The sequence below is a fragment of the Lygodium microphyllum genome, chromosome 9, assembly GCF_053477565.2.
Source record: "Lygodium microphyllum isolate KBCC chromosome 9, Lygodium_microphyllum_v1.1.10, whole genome shotgun sequence".
Lineage (NCBI taxonomy): Eukaryota > Viridiplantae > Streptophyta > Polypodiopsida > Schizaeales > Lygodiaceae > Lygodium > Lygodium microphyllum.
In genome coordinates this window covers 64,086,714-64,110,556 of record NC_141143.1, presented here as the reverse complement: position 1 = coordinate 64,110,556, position 23,843 = coordinate 64,086,714, and the positions used below count along the sequence as shown (strand labels likewise).

General features: G+C 38.9%; 1 protein-coding gene across 1 annotated transcript; it reads right to left on the bottom strand.

Moving 5' to 3' along the window:
- Nucleotides 1-6,901: 6,901 nt before the first annotated feature.
- LOC148031110 (uncharacterized) lies at nt 6,902-12,833 on the bottom strand. Its single transcript, XM_087684646.1, has 2 exons — nt 12,494-12,833; nt 6,902-7,608 (listed from the first exon to the last, which is right to left on the bottom strand). The coding sequence occupies exons 1-2, from the start codon at nt 12,770-12,772 to the stop codon at nt 7,186-7,188; spliced, it is 702 nt and encodes a 233-aa protein (XP_087540772.1). The 5' UTR covers nt 12,773-12,833; the 3' UTR covers nt 6,902-7,185.
- Between the last annotated feature and the right edge of the window lie 11,010 nt (nt 12,834-23,843).

Here is a 23,843-nt window from a genome sequence, read left to right as displayed (position 1 = left end):
TCTGTCCATTGCTTCCTTGAAGCAAGACGGTTCACCACAGCCTGTCAACATGACATACTCAGCCACATTAATTGCACCAGAGGAACAAATCTGTCAAGTTGTCTAGTAGCCCTAGACGATCTCCTAACCCAATGGTCATTGTTTGCTAGTTGTTCTTGCAAATTTCCATTTTCAGCATGCTGTCCTAGCATTTCAGCCTGCAAATCAACATTAACAGCTTGTTGTCCTGGCTATTCCTGCACATGTAATGGCTCATTTTCATGGGCAATAGCTGACTGATCATTTCCAGCATCATTTCCTGCATTTACAGGTTCATTTACAGCAAGTATTTGCTACTGTACAGTGGCACATTTTGTTGCCAAAAGGTATTTCTTCCCGAAATACAACCCTATGGATCTCCTCAGTCTTTTCGAGCTGTTTGTGCATGCGATCTTCCCGGAAGATAACATCATTGCTGCGTACTAGTTTCCTTTTCTCGGATCCCACAATTTATACCCCATTTCACCCTTGTCGCCATATCCTAGGAAAATGCATTTACAAGACTTTGGCTCAAGTTTGCTGTGTTTTTCTTTACAAATGTGCACAAAAGCCTCGCAGAGCCAAACACTTTCAGATGAGCATATGAAGGTGGCTTGCCCAACCATGCTTCTTGGGGAACTCCCCCCCCCCCCCCCCCCCCCAAAGACTTGTTTGGTGACTGATTAATTAAGTGAACAGCTGTCATAACAGCCTCTGCCCAAAAACCATGGGGTAATGCAGCATGAGATAGCATCGTACGGACCTTATCCTATATGGTCTGATTTATACGCTCTGCAACTTCATTTTGGGGTGGATTATGAGGGGCAATGAGCTCCCTCTTTATCCCTTTGGGGTGGATTATAAGGGATGGACACATATTCCCCACCATTGTAAGAGCGTAGACACTTAAGTGTCTTATCTGTCTGATTTTCAACCATGTCCAACACTTCATCCTTGCTACGAATAGGGTAAACCCATACTTTCCGTGTAGCATCATTGACAAAGGTGACAAAATATTTCTTTCCCCCTAAAGATAATCCTGGCATTTGACATACTTCTGAATATACTAACTCTAGAGGAGAAGATTTCAAAGAAATAGACTTTTTGTGAGAAGTCTATGCATGTTTGCCATAAATACAATGATCACGGTGCTCAAAATCAGCATAACGAAGACAAGGCAAGTAACCCAAACGAGAAAGCACTTTCATTCCTGTTTGAGTCATGTGTCCCAATTGGCCATGCCACAAAGAAACACTTGGCTGCTCAGTCATGCCAACAACATGGTCATGCACACTAGATACATGAAGTGGATACAACGTATCACTCTTGCAACCTCTGGCAATAACCCTAGATCCCTTACAGATCTTCCATTTTCCATCACCAAAGGTGGTATGAAAACCATCATCATCTAGCTGCCCTGTGCTGATCAAGCTCTTCTTAAGCTGAGGTACATGCCGTACATGCTGAAGTGGAAAGACAGAGCCATGCTGAAACTATAACTGCACACTGCCAATACCTGCAATCTCACATGCATAGTTGTCCCCAAGATGAACAACACCATGTCGACCCCCTGTATATGCGAAAAACCACTCACGATGAGGGGTGACATAAAAGGAAGCACCTGAATCAAGAATCCAAGTATGCATGTCATCATCTGTATCTGCAAGTAGAGCATGTGCACCAAAATGTGAAGAGGCAAAGAGTACATCACTCCCACTATCACTGTCATGAGTGACTACATTCACCTCTTCAATTTTTACGCTGCTCTTCTTAGGCTGGCTGTCCTTCTTCTCTTCCTTGCAATCATCTATCTTCTTGCCTTTTCCTTTCTCTTTCTTCCATTTGTAGCAGTCATGTTTAAAGTGACCCTTCTTGCCATAATGATGGCATTCAACATCTTTGCCACGTGATTTACTGCGTCCCTTGCCATCATATTTGCCCTTTTGCTGTGATCTGCCCCTAGTATGCAAAGCACTGGAAGACTTACTGGATGCATTGTTCTACCGATTCATCTCTTCCATAAGTAGAGCACTCTCTACATCAGCATACAAAAGGATCACATTAGAATTGCTCATAGCAGTCTTGAATCTATCCCGACTCTCTGGTAGAGTGCAAAGCAAGAAAGTAGCCTTAAATTCCTCATCAATCATGAACTTCAAGGCAAACAGCTGGCTGAAAATGGAGTTAAACTCACTCAAGTGAGTAGACATTGCTTTACCTTCTTTCATACGCAAATCCATAAGCTTTTTTAGTCAATACACTTTACTTGCAACGCTTTTCTATGCATATAGTTCTTCCAGTCTAGTCCATATAGCATATGTAGAATCCAAACCTTCAATGTTGAAGAGCAAGGCATCAGAAATCGATAGCTCTATGGTTGAGCATGCAAGCTCATTCAACTCATCCCAATCGTCTTGATCCATGTCCACAGGCTTTGCCCCTTTAGTTTTGATCGGCTTCGCCTGCTTCTTTTGTAACAGGATATTGTAGCACTGTTTTTGCCACACTGCAAAATTATGTGCTCCTTCAAGCTTCTTTATATGCATCAAATTACTACTGCCATTGCTGCCAGCCATGATTTTCAGCTCAAAAGTGACCAAAAAGCCAGTAAATGCAAGCCCAAATTGTCACCCAAGTGACCAAGGTACAAACAAGTACCAATCAGCAAAAAATGACTACACAGAAGTACAGATTTCAAATCTGTAATTCAGTTTTCAGAAGCACCAAACCAAGTGCTACAGCATTATCCAACTGATTACAGCTATTCCAAAGGGCATGTGCATCACATTACATGAGAAATCCCAAAATTTCAACTGCAATTTCTGTTGTACGCGTACCCATGGGCATAAAATTTGACATGAACAGTCAAAAGCCCCAAAATTTTGTGCTCAAAAGCGTCAAACACACATCTGCATTTCCTCTGTCATGCATGGGACTGTCCAATTTTGCCAAAATAAAGCAATTTCAGCAAAACCCCCAAATTTTACCAAGTGTTGATGTCCAAATTGTGCGGAATTCAACTTGCATATACATAAAATGACCAAATGCTGCACAAATTTTTTCCAAATCTCAAAAGTCCCAAATTGCACGGGGTCCAATGTGCCTCAATGTCGAGAAATTGGATCAATTTCAGCCCAATTTGTGCATGTACATGAAAAGCCCCAAATGTCGGGGACAAAATGTCACAAATTCCTGCAATTTCTGAGACAAATATCACTGTTGCATCTTGCGCGCATGAAATCTAGACAAATCCCCAAATTTTCCAAGTCCTGCATACACTAATTTCAGTGAAATTGAAAGAATTTCACTAAAAATGTGAAAAGCCCCAAAATTCCCAGGCAAATGTGCACCGACTTTGAAATTATTGAGTCAGATTGTCCAATTCTATGTTGAGATCCCCAAATTCAAGAAAAGCCCCAAATTTCTGAGCCGATTTTGCACAAATCTGAAGTCTTGTGCTTACGCATGCGAAACCCCGTCAGTGGTGGGTGAAGCAATTTTCAAAAAAAAGATTGAATTTTGGAAAAATCTGACGAGGACAGATCCGTTGACTCGCCAGGTGTCGCGTGACCGTCACGCCCGCCGGTTGGTCGCGCTTGTTAGCGCCCGATGCAGTCACGTCGCGTGCAGCTGTCGCCTATTACGTGTCGCGCAGCAGTCGCTTGTTGAAGCCTGTTACGTCTCCTGCTGAAGCCGTCAACATCTGCTAAAGCCGACGACTGATTTCCTCATCAGACTCCTGCAACACACGAGCCTACCTACAACTACTACTCGTCGACTGCCTCAGCCTGACGATCATCTACAGCACCTGCAACACCTTACGCTCTAATACCAGTTTGAAGGAATCGATTAGACACGGAGATCGAGGTAGATAGACCTTACGCCTAGTGAGAGAGACAAAGAGAGTGCGAGAGAGCAAAGTATAGAGTGAACACGTTTTTCAATACAATGGCAAGAGTGTACCACTTTTGGTTTTAGATAGATATATATATATATGAAAGTACAATGTGCTAAGGGTGTGTTCACACCCGTGCACATATAAAAGGCACGATGGCCCTTTATTCCCAACATTACCTTTGATCACAAAAGAGGAAAGCATGTTTTTATACAACCTGATTTCAAATATCTCAAACTCCTATGGTCCAGTCCACGCAACATTGAGTATCACGTTCCAAATTGCTAGAAGGCTATCATACATACCTTTATGGCTTGTCAAGGTAATAGTTTTTGTGTTTATATTGGTACTAACATCACCACTCTTTCTTCCACTTGGCTTTTAAGAACCTTAGATCTACATGAAAATATATCTCCATCAAGATGGATATCAATGTAGCTACTGGTAAATAAATCCTCAAAACGGATATCAACTTAGTGAGTGCTAAAGCAATTTCCCCTTCTAGGATATCTTACTTTTGACCTTAGAGGCCTCTCCACACATCGAAACCCCCCTCCCCACCCTCACGTGCACATGTGCACACACACATTTGTGCACGTGTACATACATTTAAAGTCCAAGAAAGATAAGACTTAGATTAAAGCTAACGAACTCACTATGAAAATTACAAAAAAAGTAGCAACATATATCCAAAGATAATTCCCAATTTTCAAAAAAAAGATATGTATCCAAACATAGTTCCTTTACTCTAGTTTACAAAGACATTTCCTTTACTCAAGTTCGAACATAATTTGGAGTTCTTTATGTAGTAATCAAAATATAATTTCTTTTTATTGCATTCAAGAATAGTTCCCTTTACTTAGGTTTGTAAGTAATCCAACTATTACCTTGATTCCAATTCATGGAGTCTTGATCAAACTTGTGCACATGGCATTGTGAAGTGAATGGAGGGTCTAATTGTGAGAAACTTTACATGAAAGTTTGCGGCCATTAATCTAGGTCGAATTAGTAGTCATTACATGCTATTACTTACATTTGTGCACAGATTGAGATTTCATAGGCTACTAGACTATTATTTCCTTTCTGCAAATGGAGAATTCTCATCACAATCAAGTCAAAATTATTCTTGTGGATGGATTCCAAAGCATTGATTCAACCTTAAGAAAGCATTACCACATGGATTGTCTGAGGTAAATAAACCAATTTATTAGCTCAAACTCTTTTAGTGAGTTTTTAAAAAAAGATAGCAAGTATCAAAATTCCATGTCACCCACTTAGATCACCTTAAGAGGGGTTTCAATTTACATCATAACGATAAGTATGATATATATTGATACCCACATATCACAAAGACATGATGACCAACTTTGCAAAAGAAAAGGCATTAGTTTTTGAGAGAGAGAGAGACACACACACACACACACACACACACACACACACACACACACACACACACACACACAGAGAGAGAGAGAGAACATTATAAATCGGTATAAAATTATTGCTACTATGAAAGAGGTTATTTAAATCCATATTAAGCATTGCCTTCAATAAAGATTTCTTGAGAATTCGATATAGACCTCAATGGAATGAACAATTGAATCCAACGATTCAAAATAAAGCCTAAATCCCACCATGATCTGCAATAAGATCCACTTCCTAACATATCTTGGAGCTATGCAATAAAAAACACACTCATTAACCTCATCTTCAAAAAATACAAGATTATCTATTAGGTAGGACAATAAAACCACTCAAGACTGTTTGCCTAATACATGCATCAAAGTACATCTGGCAATAACCCCGCCGTCCTTTGTGCATCTTCTACTAACTTTTTTGTTGCACAATTTGTCACAGATCTTCTAGAAACTTTCTACCTCACTAGAAAGACCAATGTTTATTTAAATGTAGAAAGTTCTTAGACATTGTTGGTGCTACACCAGTGCAGATCTATAAGGGTTATAGGCAACATGGCATAGCTAATTTACACTTGGAAACAACCAGTGCAGATCTACAAGGGTTATAGGCAACATGGAATAGCCAATTTACACTTACACACTGTCATAGCAAAAATCCAGAGGCCCTTGGTCATTTGGCACCTTCAAGGACTAAAGGATAACAGAAATTTGTTAGGCTCTTTAAAGAAAAAGCCTAACAAATATCAACCAAAATTTGTTAAGCTCTTCATAGAAAGGACAACAAAAATTTGTTAGCCTCCTCACAGAAAGAGGCAGCTAAATATCAACTCTACTTGACCAATAATGAAATACTATTTTGTAGGCCAGTGCAAAAGAGAAAGTTAACCAACTCTGTTCATTTCCACCAAAGAAAGCTGTGTGGCATCAAGATTCCTAACCTGAGCAGCCAGCTACCATGTTTGCAATGCCACATTACACAGGTACGTGCTCATCCCCAAGAGGGGCTCTGAATTAGAACATACCGAAATGCATATCACCATTGCCATCCACCAGCATTGGACAAATTGATAAATGAACTAAGCAAGCACCCTTTGCAAGGTAGGAAGCCCTTGATACATACCATGCACTCTCAAAGGCCTAACTCGTAAGGTCAAGCAAGTAACTTGGTCCAAGCTATTGTTCACATAAATCAGGGTGGGATGGCTTTGTGTCCTTGGAACTCCAAGTAAATCAGGGTGGGATGGCTTTGTGTTCTTGTAACTCCCAGTATGACCAGCAAAACTAGCTTCATAAGACAGTTCTCATTTTGCCAATAAGATAGACAGACGGTTTGAAGATCCATACTGGAAAGCCATGCATCAACAGATACGAAACTAGTAGCAACAACTTATAGGTCCAAAAAGTGAGGCTGGTAATGACTTTGGTGGCACAAAGCTGCACAAGGCCAAGCATGCCCTCTGAACACCCTAACCTAACCTGTTGCGTCTACAGAAAGACCCACATAGATATTGGGATAATGAAATATTGTCCATGAATGAGACAAAACTTACAATGAAGAAAAATTGCTAGGTGGTCAGAAATTAAGGTCGGCTCTTTCAAAAGTTAACTGGGATCAGAATCACTTAGTCCATCTAGAATGAAGCCCAGTAGCAACATGCATCCTGAGTTACACAAGACTAAGAACATTCTTGATGCATACAGTCATTAGCCAACAGCATACACATACAATGGCCACATCTTATGTACTATCTGATAGCACAGATTTTTAATGACGGAAAACTCTGCACTGATTTCTATTTACCGCAAAATACAGCTCTCAGTTTTGGGTACAACTTGCCTGCTGGAGAAAGGAACTCAATACTTCTCAGCCAGCCTGCTAGCTACAGCTCTCAGTTTTGAGTATACCTTGCCTGCTGGAGACCCTAAAATAAGGCTACATAAAGAATCTCTTGCAACTCTGATGTTTGTAAATGAGCCCAAAATGTGAATCCGTGTTTCCGCAATGACAATTCTGGTTTTTGTGGAGTTCTCAATGGCAAACTTTGTTTTACCCCCCTTTCCAGAAAGCCTACCAATGGCTCTGGACAAGTGCTCACCCTTCAAAGTCTTGACATCTTTGATCTCAAATGACTCAATGTACAAATCATCAAGCCGCAACAAAGCAATCGCATCTGCCACATCAAAGCCAAGCATGAAAGCATGCACAAAATCTGCACATTTCTGAAGAGCACCAGCATCTGGTGTGTCCTTTCTGGTCTTCAGTTCTACTCTGCGGGCCTGCACCACATTATCAGACATACAAACTTTAGAACATTTAAGGTTAAGCATGAATAATCAGTTCTGGACCACTTCTGCCAGCAAATGAAACATAAGGCACAACTTTACTGCCCCAAACCTACTCATATGAATTCCAATGCATCTAACACAAGAAAAGAATCTCATAGACAATGCCAGGTGTGGAAAAGTAGCTAAGGCTGAACTTCAGGAAATTGAAGCATTAAAACATATCAGAATAGAGTATTAAATCTTTACTAACCTGACTGGGAAAAGGTCAGAGTACTCCTTGTGTGCCACAATGCTTAGCACCAAGAACTATCATCCAAGGTGCAATTTGTAAAGATTCAGTTAAAAAGAGCCTATATTCGACACCATATTTAACTCATGTCACTGTTTGGTACCATGGAACAGAAACTGGAATGGGGAAAAACTACAATTCTCACTATTCTCAAGTCCCACAATGACCTTTGCAGATCACTATTTTGCACACTTTTAATGTGGAACTAACCAAACTCCTATCTCATGTTATTCAAGGAAAAACACACGTGTCTCAATTCAAGATAGCACTTTTCTACTTGTTTTCAAACATAGAGTCGCACAATTGTCAAAATGCATGTGAAAGGGCTGTATCTTCTTTGACTTCTTATACTTGGGAAAGGAAACACTTCACAATTTTGAACACAAAAAGCCTACAATATGGGCTAGCCTCAAACACAAGAAGAAGCGTGTGAAGAAATACCCCAATGGAGAAACATAAATAAAAGCATACGGGTCCCGACAAGAGCATAAACTTGAAAGAACACAATTAGGTAAGGGTAACTCAAAGACAATGAACACAGTGAATATGAATTGAAGGTGATGGTGACAACTCCTCAATGATGGTGGCATCCCCAGATGGCCCAAATGACAATAAAACACAGCACAGATATTGACACCAGCAACTAGGAAAGACGTCTAACAGCAAACACAATGATTGGGAGTGATAGGATCAACACGCGACGGCTGGATGTGGGTGGTGGTGGCTGGAATCAGGTGCCAAATGGTAGCAAACAGCAATCGGAAGCTCTGACCATGATGTCCTCTGCGAACAAGGTATGGGCAATAGAGATCCAGCTCCTAAAACTTGCAAAAACGAGATGAGGGCAGAATGGAGGGCAGCCAGCCTATTTATAGAAAGTTTTGGGACCTCGTACCGCACACCGTTAAAGAACTCTCTCAAACCACATACCATTTTAGGGATTTAATTAATTATGCATTTTTGGGATTGTTTAAGTGGCTAATTCAACATGTAATGCTTCTAAGATTAGACCTTATTTTGCTATAGCAGCCTCAAAACAACTTTCTACTGTTGGTTATGTGCATATTCACCACTTCTAAATTCCGCTTCTCTTGGCAAGAGATAAAGCTTAACTAAGATTTGAAGGCAAAAAATAGAAGCAATGGGTATGGAGAAGTGCCCAAGAAGCTGTAAACAAAAGCTCCTTTAGGTCTTACCATGTAGACCATCGAATTTGACACACCAAAAACGATAGCCACACAAAAGCTCCCTTAGATCTTGCCGTGTAAACCATCGAATTTGACACCAAAAACAAGAGCCACACAAAAAACCATCAAAACACACACACACACACACACACACAGAAAATCTCTCTCATCAAATCTCAGTTTGCTGGCCTGATATTTGAGGTCTAACAACGGACAATGTGAGGACACACTAGGGTTTGCAGGGAAAATGCAATGTGTATGAACATGGCTTACACAATATGAACTTAGATGAGAACACAAATGAAGAAAAAGATGGTGAATGAATGAGGGAGAGATACAATTGTATGCTCAAGGAGCGAAGGCTATCCAGCGACCACTCTCTCTTGTGGGGGTGGACTAAGGGAGTGTGTCAGAGACTGCTGTCCTCTGAGAACAAATCCTAAGTGCAACAAACCACCAATGTCCATGAAAAGTGGTATCATGGGGCTGAGGGAGAGCTGTAAACAGCAAAGAGCAGCAATCCACTCATGATGTAGGCCGTCTAGGCAATAGTGCAGCAATAGAAAATCCACAAGCAGCTTGGCAGCTGACCAAACAGCAAAAGGAAAATGCTGGGAGGGTAGGTGGCAAGCTGGTGACAGTGTCAGTTGGAGCTGAAGATGAAAACACAGGTAGGGCAGACTGCTGGACAACAAATGCAAATCTAGGAGTGGCCGCTTCTACAGATGGTGGGTGGCAGCCAGGCAGGTAGGGCAGCAGCGACCAACAGCTGGGCGGCAGGCTGCAGTACATGGGGCAGCCACTTGGATGAAGAAGAGATGATGGAGATAATGGAACACAAGCGTTGAAACTAATAGGGGTAGATTTGAGATGAAGGGATAAATGGAAGTGCACATTAAGACCCCTTTTATAACATGATCTTATTCTCAAGTGTCCTTTTAATTGTTTTAATGCATCTTGGGACTGTTTTAAGAGCCAAAAAAAATACGAGAAATCAAATGGCAATTTTAGGTGGCTTAGTATATGGATCCTTCTTACAATATTGGCACAACAATTGTCTAACAACAAAATAAAAGTTACCCTAACATTCTTGGCATGCTTGTTGTTATGTTACAGCGACTAAAAGATTGGAAGCCCTTTCTGATGATTTGGGGGATCTCAAGTGTTGCACATGTTGAGCAAGTAAAATTAAAGGCCTTAATTTCAGAAAAACTATCATGAATCTGATGATTTGGGGGATCTCAAACGTTGCACATGTTGAGCAAGTAAAATTAAAGGCCTTAATTTCAGAAAAACTATCATGAATTTAGGCCTGATCTTCACTCCACAAAAACAGTCCTAAAAAGAATTATTTAAACCAAAAATACATTTTATTGGTGGAAGGACAAAAGCCCAAAGCTGCTGCTATATCATCAGTCAGCATGCAAGCCACATTCTCTAGCCCCTCAAAGCTCTCCAAATCTGCTGTGACGGCCTTCCAATCTCCAACAACAGCAAGACAGCCTACGCTTTGCTGCTCCCCACCCTTGAGACTGCCTCCAACCATTGCATCAGCTGCACCCTTCCTAGGCTGCATTTCAGCCTCCTGTTGATGTGTTGCTGTCCTAAAGATCTTCTCTACACTCAAACTGCCAATCTGGACTACATTCCACTCCCATCTCTGCTACCAACAGTACCAATACCAGTGGATTGTTGCTGCAGCCTGCACAATTCATATTGGTGCAAGACAGGGTTCCTGTTGATGTGTCGCTGTCCTAAAGATCTTCTCTACACTCAAACTGCCAATCTGGACTACATTCCACTCCCATCTCAGCTACCAACAGTACCAATACCAGTGGATTGTTGCTGCAGCCTGCACAATTCATATTGGTGCAAGACACCCTCGAAGCTATTGTTGACATCTCCGAGATCTCTCACAGATCACATCCACCCCTCCTCTAGACACAAGGCTTGAGGTCCCTTGTATCATTCTATACACCCTTTTCCTCATCAAGCATTCACCAGATTGTGTTTATAGTGTGTCGTACATTATATGTTTCATACTATTTGACCTAGTGTTTCTTTACAAGGTATCAAGGCCAAGTGCTCTTCACTAACACCTGCACCTTGACTTGGGAAGATTGGCATTCAGAGCACACAAAAACACTTCCAAAGATGTCTCAACCAACCTCCCCCAGAATCCCCAGTCTTAGTGCAATGAATACGGAAGCATATAACCTGACTGAGAGAAAGAAGTGAACAGGTGTGGTGCAGCAGAGGGGGAACATTGAAGACTGCAGTGAATGTATGTTGAATACAAAAGGCAGTATGTATGTATGCTGAATATAGAAGGCAATATATACAAAGTGTTGTAACAGTATGAACAGCTGGAGCACTCTCTCAATCTGCACGAAACAAAAATGAAAGTGACCAATGGCAAGCCTGCCCTAAATAGGGCAAAATAATTAAATAATCAAGATCAGCTCAACCAGCCTGACTGCTGCTGAAAACAGGTCGATTGCTCAAAAAACAATTAATAATGCTACAAAAAATGCTGCTTGCCATGTGGCACATCTGTCCGACCTAATCAGCCTGCCTGACTCGATCTACCTGTCCAAATACCTGCCCAAACTGCTGACAACTACAAAATTGCTGCTTGACTTGCTCCTGTACATGGTATGACCACATAAACTGCCCTAAACTGGCCTGAACCTATGCCGTCCTAGAGATGACCAAATCATTAACACACCCCAAACCCCAAGGGCTGCCTGGAGCTCTCCATGTCAACTTCAGAAGACATCCTATTCCGCCTTTGAATAACTTTGCACGTGTTGGGTGGCCCCCTCTGGCTCTCAAAACACAGCCGGCTGGGACTTCTTTTGCCCATTCATGGAAGAACTTTACCACCAAAAGTGATAAAAACTCCTCACATGAAAAGCTTCAAATAGCTGAAAGTCCATGTCATGATTCTCCAATAGATGAGACAAAAAGGCAACAAATGAAGAACCCAGGCCTTAGGGTCTCCTAATACTACATCAATGCTCAGCTAACTCAAACATGTGCACACTGAAGCTGAATTTAATACAGAACCCTTTCATATAGTCCCTCCAAACCTATCAAGTGGCATCCCAAAACAGAAATCAGCGATTCTTTTTATTTCGAACAAAGAAATTTCTATAGATCACACCTTGGAGAAAACCGCCCGAGGCAAACTACAAAGTACAAGAAACTCTGTAAAGAGTAGCCAAAAACCGGCCATTCTAAGCAAACAATATATTAATCAAGTGTGTTCTATTATGGAGTCAAAACAGAGGCCAATGAAAACTCATTAACAATGTGAAGATTAATCAACTGCGTTCTGTCATGAATGTAAAACAGAGACCAAAAAGATGAAGATTCCCTAACGCACAAATATACAGACCTTCAAGTTCATGCGGATGTCGATCTTCATCTGCTCGTATACGGGCGTGTAGATTTCCATCCAGTGCTGCTTCAAAGGGGTGTAGCGATGGGCAGGGACGACGACCTTGCGGAACTGCAGGCGCCCTCCGCTCACCTCGTGGGCCGTCAAGGGCTGGAATCTGGGCTTCCCCATGTCCACATCTTCTCCGCCTCTGTCTTCCGCTCTTGCGACGGCCATGGGCGTGTCTGATTGAACGGCCATAGGCTCTGCGAGTTCTCCGAGGCTGGCGTCGGCCATGGCGAACGGGCGAGAGAGAGAGAGAGAAAGAGAGAGAGAGAATTTATTTCATCACATTGTTTGTCCTCAATTAGACTAAATTTTAATAGCTAGGTTGACACTTGTTGGTTCTTGTCCCAAGTCCTTGCCCTTGTAAGTTGTATATTTTGGTAGAGTTTGGTTCACTTTCCACTCCCTAACAACATAAATTGCATTTTTTGAAAAACTTGAGTGGTAAGGATCGTATTAATCTTGTTGAATTGAATATGTTTTCATTTAAACAATACCTAAGCAAAACAAATATGTGCGTTTCAAACTATGCATGGGATAAACAGCCCTCACAAGGTTCCGAAGCTAATTAGATGTGGCTAGAGACCTATTGACACATCATGTTCATAAAGAGTTCCTTGCAAAACATAAACCAAAAATCAAAAAGTTGATTGATCACAGTCTAAGATGTAATGGTTCTGATATTTTCTTACCCCATCTTTTAAGAAGATGTGTGATTTTCTTCACTGCTCATTATTGCGGGTTTTTTTTTTAACGAAAGAGGTAGATTCTAACCTTGTGATAGATTGTATTTATAAAGATTGAAGTCAACTTTGCTAAAGTCAAGCCTAGAATGAGGACATAGTATTGAATGAGCATACCAAATTAAATCTAACTTCTAAACTTATTAACTTCACGTTCAAAACTACTAATAGCTCATTTTAACAAATACCTAGAGTATTTAGATGAGCCTAGGATTCACCAGCCCAAGTGTCATTCAATGGAATGAGCCTTCATTTATTAACCATAATTGAAGATATTGCATTAAATTAGCAACCATCCTAGTGATTTGACACCTCTCTTTCTTCTCTTGATTGGCATCTCCCTTTTCTATTGCAATCCCCACAACGTTATCCAGCAATGTGTCACCTATTCTTTGAACAACATATGAGTATGTTGATTTTGCTTTTCCTTCTCTAGTATGTTTAGTATTGCCAGTACAAGTCTATTGTTGCACTTGATCCATTTAGTCGTTAGGAAAAAACCCAATAGATGAAAAGGCACCTCCCTCTTGTTAATTTTAGGACCTTCCACTTTTTTTTTCTTCTCCCCACCAATCTCCATTGCTGATGTTGTAGCCTCAACCCTTCTCTTTTTGTCTCCCTCTTGCAACATGCCAATTCTTCTTCCACAACCTCCACTGATTTCTCACTAAAAGATCTTGAAATTTTGCAATGTGTCAATGGATCATGGCTCAAACTCTTCCTCTTTGAATTCAAAAGTACATTTGAATAGCCTTTTAGAAGGAGAAATCCACATCCCCTTCTCCAAAAGCCATCTCTTCACAACAATGAATACTACATTTTGCTAGTGGTTTTGACTCTTGAGGTGGTTTTTCCTATCATGTGGATCCATGTCCTACTAGCTACAATATTGTGAAGGTGTTGCCATCCTACATCCAAAACCACCCTCATTATTCCACTTTGTTGCCATCTTTGTGTTGGAATTTTAGTGCTTTCACACAATCATGAGGTCAAGACATGGCTATGGTGGATGATACCTTAAAGTGCTTATGATTGTGTGTGTAAAAGAATGTGTGTGTGGAGAGAAAAGAGAGAGCAAGTAGACAAGCTAGATGCAAATTAGAAATGTATTCATAATGATAGATCAAAGAGTTGTATTACAATGAGAATGAACCTCTTATATAGGCTAAGGCAAGTTGCTTATTTACATCATTAGTGATGCTAGGATCACACCAACTACTTTTTAAAAGAGTCTAAATACATCTCCCCCTTTTTCCACCAACTAGATGAGGATTCACATGACCCTATTAGAGAGGCCTATTTCCAATACTCTCTTTGGCTCGAATAACAAGCAAAAGATAGCTTGGCTAAGGATAGATAAATGGGATAATTGGGCTAGGTGGTACTCACTTCCTGGATAAAAGATAAGAGAACTTCTAGATCAATGTATAGGAATACAAAGTAGAATAAACCATCTAAATGAGAGTCTAGGATTACAATAAGAGAAACATCTTGAGCTTTGACAAAATAAAGTATAAGCTTACATTGTAGAGACATCTAAGAGTACTACTCAAGATTACACAAATAGAAACTTTTGGTACTTCAAGCCGAGGGTTACCAAGAAAACAAAATACTTCTAGAACTTCCAAAGTCCAAGGATACAAAATATGAAGGAGATACCAAGATAAATGAAACCTAAATTCTCTAAGTGAGATGCCAAGCATCATTGATTATGTTTAATGGCAAGCACATAATGTGACTCTTGATGAAAAAGAGAGCTTGAGAATAGAAGATCCAAAATTTGTTGATCTTGATGAGAATAGTTTATCGATGAATAACTTCTTTGTTGGACACCTTGATTGATGACCCCAATGATGTAGAAACTTCTTCTACATTGTTGTTCTTGATGAATTAATCCAAAAATAGTTATAGTAGCATTTCCTTGTGCATCACATAATATGAATATATTTTCCTCTCAGTCATGTTGACTCCAAGTTGTGTTCTTTCAAAGGATCTTATTGATAGATTCTTCGATTATAGACTTTGCTCCTCCTTGTTTAAGATACTACTTCAATGTGGATTTGATAAATAATGCAATGGTAGATAGTCCTACGGGAGGCCCCATATGTGAACAAGACTTAAAGAGGGCTTAAGAGGCTTATTGGTATGAATAGGAGCTTGGAGAGTATTAAGATTTTAAGACTTAATAAAAATATAAGCAAAAACTTATATATTAAAAAAATAGTGTCGATTTCTCTATGTTAATGGAGCCCTTGATGCCCATGAATGACACCGATGAACTATGATGAATATTTGAGTTGGTGACAATGGTAGTGATAATGTTCTACTCCTAATCATGCCACACTTGGATGGCACCAATGATTGCATTGATTAGGATACCAAATGTGCTACTTTGTATATGCTAACTAAGTTAATATGGGTAGAGCCCATGTTATAAGATCCGAGATACACGCTTGACCTTCTTATATACTTAAAAGATATATGGAGAATATTATGCTAGCACATAGAGAGAACACATGAGAGAAAATAAAGATGTAGAGAGAGGGAGAGAGAGAGAGAGAGAGAGAGATTGACAACACACTAGGGACTGGAAGATGGGCCAATCCCCCCCCCCCCCTTGTGGACCTATATTGTTGACAAGGAGCAAGCTCCTCCGTTACACATAAACCAGTTCTTAACTTATAGATCTTGGAAACAAGATCGCAATTCCTTGCACGGTATACAATCGGCTAACACTTGCACAACTTGGAAGTTGGCACCTTTTGATTCTTCTTGAGTCTCTCCTTCTCTTTTACACAATATGTGTAGGGATCTCCTGGAACTTGATTTCAGTAGAGCTTCCGCAACACTTTGTGCCACTCGAACCGCCTTCTCTCCTCCTCTTGCATGCACACAAAGTGATGCTTCCTTCACCTCCTCCACACCCAAGAAGAGCCTCCCCTTTTTATAGGCTCCAAGAGCTTCTCTTCTTGGAGAGAGACTTGAGATCCATGATTGGAAAGGTTGATCTTCATGCAAGAAGTGGCTATTCTAGGACCTACTCTACAGCACAAATTTTGAAATATCTCTCTGTGCGTTGCTCGGATGGAAAAAAGTCCAACATGAAAGTTGTAGATCTCGTGTTTCCGATAACCCCAATTTGGTCATTTTTAGAGATTGGCTTTCTATCACAATATATTTTAAAAATGGATTCACCATGTATTTTTAAAGAAAAGCAACTTTTTAAACTCTACTCTTAACTTATGGTCCATGCAACCACCTTGAGCCATAGATAAGGAGAGTTCATTAGATTGGCTTGGGCCTCAACCTTAAGATTGACTTCCACACAAAAGCTTGTGCCATTTTAGATCTTAAAAAGGGAAAATCACTTCTCTCCTCACTTCCAAAGGATCACATCTCTCATCTTTCTTAATGAGAGAATTACCTCTCTTGTATTCTTAATGAAAGAAAAGACCTTAAACCTTGACTTGTAAGCGAGAGGATGACCCCAAATGAATGCAATGCTCATTATACACAAGTAAACGTTCCTAGGCATCCTCGGATGCACACATAAATACATATACACAATGCTAATGCACTTTCTCTTCTTAGAACTCAATCCATCTTCATTTATGTGTAACTCATTGGTTCTTATGTACACTCTTACACTTGGCAGACACTTCCTTCCCCCTTCATAACTTGTACTGCATGTACTAGATATCCCCGTCCCAGTACTCTGATCGCCCCATTAAGTGATGCACTAGGAATACTTATATCTAAATGGTCTCATGGCCATGTTAGAACATCATCAACACTTAAAGAAAAGTGGGTCATTAATTTATTGACATAAATTTACTAAATAGAGAATGCATAATAAGTAATCAATTTAGTGACAACCCAAGTATTGCCTTCTCTATTGAGCACGTGGAGCTATGATAGCCACCTTGGATCTCTTTGATGGGTTGTGGAGTGCTAAGCTAGGGTGCCTCTAAAGTCTTAATAAACCTTAATGAAGAATTGAAGAATATATATATATATATATATATATATATCCAAAGTAAGTGAGTATATGAGAAAAGAAGGGGAGATAGGTGAGAAAAATGAGGAGAGAGTAGGTGAGAGTTAGGTAGAAAGGAGATTAATGGGCTCCACTAATGGTAGTAAGTGAAAAAGATAAGATGAGATAATGATAATATCAAATGTTAAGGATAGAGAAAAGATAGTTGGAGAGAAGCTTGTGCCAGCTAAAAATGATAAGAAGATTAAATGCTACAAGTACACATGAGTGATTAGTACCTAAGCATGTGGCTAATGAAAACATAATAGTGAACTAAGTGTGCACAAGCTTAGAGCCATGTGCTCTAATACCATATTGGAATTTTAGTGCTTCCACACCATCACAATCTTGGAGACATGGCTATAGCAGATGGTGTCTTAAAGTGCTCAAGATTGTGTGTGTGAAAGAATGTGTGTTTGGAGAGAAAAGTGAGAGCAAGATAGACAAACTAGATGCAAAGTAGAAATGCATTCATAATGACATATCAATGAGTTGTGTTACAATGAGAGTGAGCCTGATATAGGCAAAGGCAAGTTGCTTGCTTACATCATTAGTTACATCATGATCACATGGGTCCAACTACTTCTTTCAAAAGAGTCTAAAACATCTCCCCCTTTTTCACTAACTAGAGGAGGATTTACATTACCCTATTAGAAAGGCCTATTTCCAACACTTTGCCATGTACTTAATTGGATAGTTGGTTATTAATCCACCATCATGACTATTTTTTAAAATAAGGGGAGGAGAATTTATTTTTAAGAAGCCTTAAGACTCAATTTTTAAGCATTGAAAGGCTTTTATAAGCACTATTGTCCATGGCACTAACTTTGATTGGGAGGATGAGTAATGATGAAGAAGTGGTGTCCTTATTCTCACAAAATCCTCAAAAGAAAAGTCACCATCTCGCATCATTTTGTCCATGAATGCTACATTCCTATTCTTTACAATAGTAGCATGAGCCTTCTTTTGCTTATCTTCCCAAGCACTCTACTTTGACCTCTTTGATGCCTCCCATACACCATCCTTGGCCCTATCCTAACCATTTTCATCAATCCTCTCACCCTTCACAACATATTTTTGAGTTTTTGTTTAAGCACTTTCCTTGGCTCTCTAAGCTATTATTTCCCTACTTTCCTAATGCTTTTGAAGCTCCTACAATTTGTAAGATAAAAGTCCTAATGAGAGGAGGGCTAGACATTTGACCATGTCAAGGTCTACAAGCCATACGATATGATGCTTCTACATTTTATAATTCAAGAGGAAGGTATTTTGGGAGTCTTTAGAGCCAATGTACTAAGAGATGAGGGAGGTCTAGGAGTGCTCATTGCAGTGGGAGAATTCTATCAAAGGCTAGTTGCACATCCACTCGTACACACATGGTGGGGGTTGGGGGATTGTTGGGGGGGGGGGGGGGGGGTGGGGTTGGAGGGAGGGAGGGATGCATCAAATGGGACCATCTAGGGCTTTAGGTTAACGGTCACCAAAAGATTTTCAAAGTTACATGAAGATTGGGAGAATATTGAGAAGAGTCTATTTATATTTCTTTATCCACCAATTCATATTTTTTAATCAATCTTTCAAGGAATTTGTTTACAAGGAACACAAATAATGTGGTTGGGTAGGAAAATCTCATTCATCACGTTAGTTTAAATCTTTGGACTTGATTGGAAGTCAATGGGGAAAGTACATAAGGGTGATTAGTTTCTCTGCAAATATTTAGAGGTCCATGTTATCTTATCATACAATATGTTAAGATAAACATCACATCTGGCTTTCCAATACAAAATATGGAAGAAGATAAATGGTGTTTGTGTACCTTTGGACTGTGAGGAAAGCAACGATCACTTTACTTTGACTATCTACTTGAAGGATGAGAATCCAAAGTGTTTGTCAATAAACAAGAAATAGATATTGGGAGATGTAAGAGATGCCCTTCAATGTCTACTTTTTGTAACCATTAATGTGAGGTCTCAATTCAAGATTAACTGTAAATTGATTAGAAGAAGGGCAAAAAAGCTTATACATGTGATGAGTTATCCCAAGAGGGCATTGTAAGATTTTCAAAGTCTTAAACTTAACACTATTGTTAATTTTCATGTGCCTTTTTGGTGCTTCAATTCATTTAAGATTAAAATACTTAGAATGAGATACATTCAATTATGCATAACTAAACTCATATTCTAACAAACACATGTGTAAGATTCTTAAGACTAACAATTCACATGGAAGTGAGAGAATAAATGAATACATGATCAAAAATCATTGAGCTTTATTGATTTTAGTTGGATACAAAAAGTCATGTGCATGTAGAATGACATATTTTACATATTAACTCTCAAACATCCCTAGCTAGAGTATTTTTGGGTGTCCTAAGAGATACATGAGTCTTTGCCTCCTTCCTTGGTTCCCTCTTAGGAGTTCTTCTAGGGGAGGCATGGGATTCACTCTTCTTTTGGGGGGCCTTTTGTGGGGCCTTCTATGGGTCTTTTGTGGAGTCTTTTTTGGGTCTTCTAAGAGGTCTTCCTTGGGCTCTTTCTTTGGGATTCCCCCTTTAGAGTTTTCTACCCTTCCTTTTCTTGTGCACCCTTTAAGTCCATTTCTTTATCTTGCTTTTTCTTTTTGCTAGTTGTTTCATGATTTGAATTCTCTGTTTCTTCAATGGTCCTCTTCCCCTTGCCTTTTGTAGGGCCTTCTTTGTATTGGATGCAACTAGCTTCTTACTTGCAAACAATTGATTTCTAGTTGCATTTGGCTCCTTACCTATAGCTAGCTTCTTAGCTATAGTTGGCTTCTTAACCGCAACCTCTCTTTGAATCTCTAAGGAATCTAGGATTAGAGGCAAGGTCAGTATGCTTTTCAAGAAGAAATTTGATTGCTTGTGGCCTTACCATCCATATATAGTCTTCTTTGTAGTAATCTTCAGTAAAGTGCAAAAAAAAGAGCATGGAAGTTATAAGAGATCTTATAGGTGCTCTATATCTAGATTCTCCTAGTGCTTCACATTGGTTTTGGACTAGTGCATCAGATTGGTGTTAGCTTTTATCATGCACTTGAAAGTGACATTCTAGAGATGAGATTAAGCCTATGCACACACTCTACACCTAAACATATTTATTGTGATCATGGATGTTCAAGTGCAGACTATGTGCGTGCATGCGCACGCGCGTGTGTGTGTGCGCGCGTGCGTGTGCGCACGCGCATGTGTGTGTGTGTATGATTATGATTTTCATTATTTCTCATCATCTTGTCCTACAGTTCTAGACCAAAGAACGTTTATAATAACATAATTATAACATAATGTGGAGTTTAATGAGATCATACACAATTTATCCATGGTAATCCACAAAGTTGTAGCTTTCAACATGTCTTACATGCATGAAACATGCTTGCTAATGGCATGCCTTACACCAAATTATATTATTAAAATAGTAACATGACTTGGGAGAAAAAATTCACTTCTTCAATACCATCATTTCTTTTTGTAGTAACATTTTTGGTTTACTATACACGAATCCTTTTCATCATAGATCGAGGAGGCATTCAAAAAATTGGATTAGTAATTTCCTTTCATAAGACAAAACTCTAGTGGTAAAAGCAAGATGGTAGACATAGTAGGACAATATTACCATTTATTACAAACACAAAAGCCCAATCTCATCAAATGGTAAGGATATGTATCATTTTGAAAAAGCAAGATAGTAGAAAGAGTATTACCGTTTATTACAAACACCAAAGCCCAATCTCATCAAATGACTAGGATATATATCCTTTAACAAAAGCTCCAATACTTCCACATGGATCTCTCTCTCTCTCTCTCACATTATTGCAAAAGATAAATACATATTAATATTAACATGTAAATATATTAATATTCATAACCATGATAAAATTTAACATAATATTACATACGAATATCATATATAATAGTATATTAATGATTTTATTTTTAATGGTTAATAATTTTTATTAAAGTATATGTACATACGTACGTACGTACGTACGTACGTATGTATGTATGTATGTATGTATGTATGTATGTATGTATGTATGTATGTATGTATGTATGTATATATGTATGTCATATCCACTCACTTGCCCCGCTTGCTCATACATACACCCTAGCAACCAACTAGGCTTGCCAAGCCATCTTTTATCTAGAGTTCTCATCACCTCACTCTTTCCAGGTATGCTCTTAGCTTGCTATATTTTGTGTTCCCATTTTATATGACAAAACCAAAATTTTGAATTTGATAGTATGTTGTAATTTTTACAATATTATAAAGGCTCACTCTTATATGAATGTGAAAAATATTTTCAAGATGCACGATTTTTAAATATTTCAACAAAACATATACATCTTCCATAGGATTAACTCAATTTTATTGTTATTGAGTTTGTGTATTCTCTTTCCTATATTTCTTTTCCATGAATAACGTATCTCTGACACATTATTCACTTGACAGAGAGTTTTAGTTATGCCATTATCATTGCCCACAACTATTTTTTATTCACAGTCTGTGATAATTGACATATTTTCATAACTGCTATCATTTTCAATTCCTATTCTAAACAATGTATCTGTAGCATTTCATTATCATTTTTCATTGTTATGAGATTTATTTATAGGTCATGATATTTAATTATTTATGACAACTATGCATGATACATTTACTATGTTCTAAGTTTCTCTCTCTCTCTCTCTTCTTTTCATTTTTAAATTATGTTTTAAGAAATGTAACTAAAAATATCATGGTTGCAAATATATGTTTAACATCATAAATCCTACTTCTTTATTATCATTGAACTTATGTTTATTCTTTTGAGTAGTTAAATAGGCTTAAGTTATAAAGTGTGCATGGTTGGTATCACCTATCCTCAATCCCCAATATTTTTTAAAAAATAACTATATCTTTGCATCGTGAGATTTATTTGTATTTGACCATTATATAGGGTACTTTTATTGTGTTCTAACACACACACACACACACACACACACACACACACACACACACACACACACACACACACACACACACACACACACACACACACACACACACACACACACACACACACACACACACACACACACACACACACACACACACACACACACACACACACACACACACACACACACACACACACACACACACACACACACACACACACACACACACACACACACACACACACACACACACACACACACACACACACACACACACACACACACACACACACACACACACACACACACACATGCACATGCATGTGTGTGTGTGTGTGTGTGGGCACACACACACGCACGCGCGCACATACACACACACACACACTCTCTCTCTCTCTCTCTCTCTCTCTCTCTCTCTCTCCATATTCATTTTTAAGTTATGTTTCTAGAAATGTAACTAAAAGCATCATGGTTGCAAATTGATGTTTAACGCTACTTATCCTCCTCCTTTACAATCATTCAACATGTTTAGGAAGAAGCATACATTGATTTGCAAATTGTCAAGGTTTGCAAACTATTGTAAATCATATCAAGGACTATTGTAACTCTTTTACGATATTAGTGTTGCAAATGAAGATCTTAAAATATCCATCCATAGTTTATTGTGCTCTTCTATACCAAAGCCACTCCAGAGGCTAGGCTTAATAATGCTAATAGTAGATAAGGATTATTTGAATAATGCATGTGATAAATCGACTATCATATTTTGATTTGTATTGAGTTGATATGTAATTTACTGTTTACATCATATATTTTGCGTAGTATGGAGCATGGCGAGTCACCTGATGTGAGAGACCATGGCTTTAAACATGATATTGTACTCTGCACTCCTAATCATCCAATGAATGTGCACAAAATGAAGGATATGGCAAGGAAGAAATCAAGTACTTGTGCCATTAAACATGTTAGACAATATTGCAATAATGTTGGATCCTTGAGAATCTTACATCGCTTAGTTGCCAACGGGTAAGGATTAATTTAAGACTTTATTTGAAAATTAGAGTGCTTTAATCTATTTTTCTAAAATTTTGATGATTATTTACAATGAGTTGAACAAACATTACAAAAGAAAGATGATGGCAAGTTAGTTGATGTATTGTCTTTATAGAGTGAGATGGAAGAAATGTGTGAGCACATTCAAAAATATTGGTTAAGAGAAACTTCAAGTGATCATAAGAAAAAGTTATTTTAGCTAGCTAGAAGCATTCGCCATATCGAGGATGCAATACGTGAGTTGCTTGCTCACACATATGTTGAATTACATGGATTAGAGAGTGTTTCCCTTGATATGTAGGTTGCCTTATTTAAAGTTTATCTCAATAGATTTTTAGACATATTAACCTAGATGAATCATAACATGGCTGCATCCTTAAGGTCATAGTTTGATAGACATTTTAAATCTTCCTCTTCAATTTCATGGAGAGTCATGTAGAAGGATTTAAAACTCTAACCGAATTTAAAACTTTACTCATATATTCAATTAATTTTGTCTTCAGATAGCTCATATTACAA

Bases quoted from the DNA above. Each gene is read 5' to 3' on its own strand.
- LOC148031110 (XM_087684646.1), bottom strand. From the start codon at position 12,772: ATGGCCGACGCCAGCCTCGGAGAACTCGCAGAGCCTATGGCCGTTCAA. The intron at 7,609-12,493 runs GTCTGTATATTT...AATGTGGTGCAG, and splicing joins ACATCCGCATGAACTTGAAG to GCCCGCAGAGTAGAACTGAA.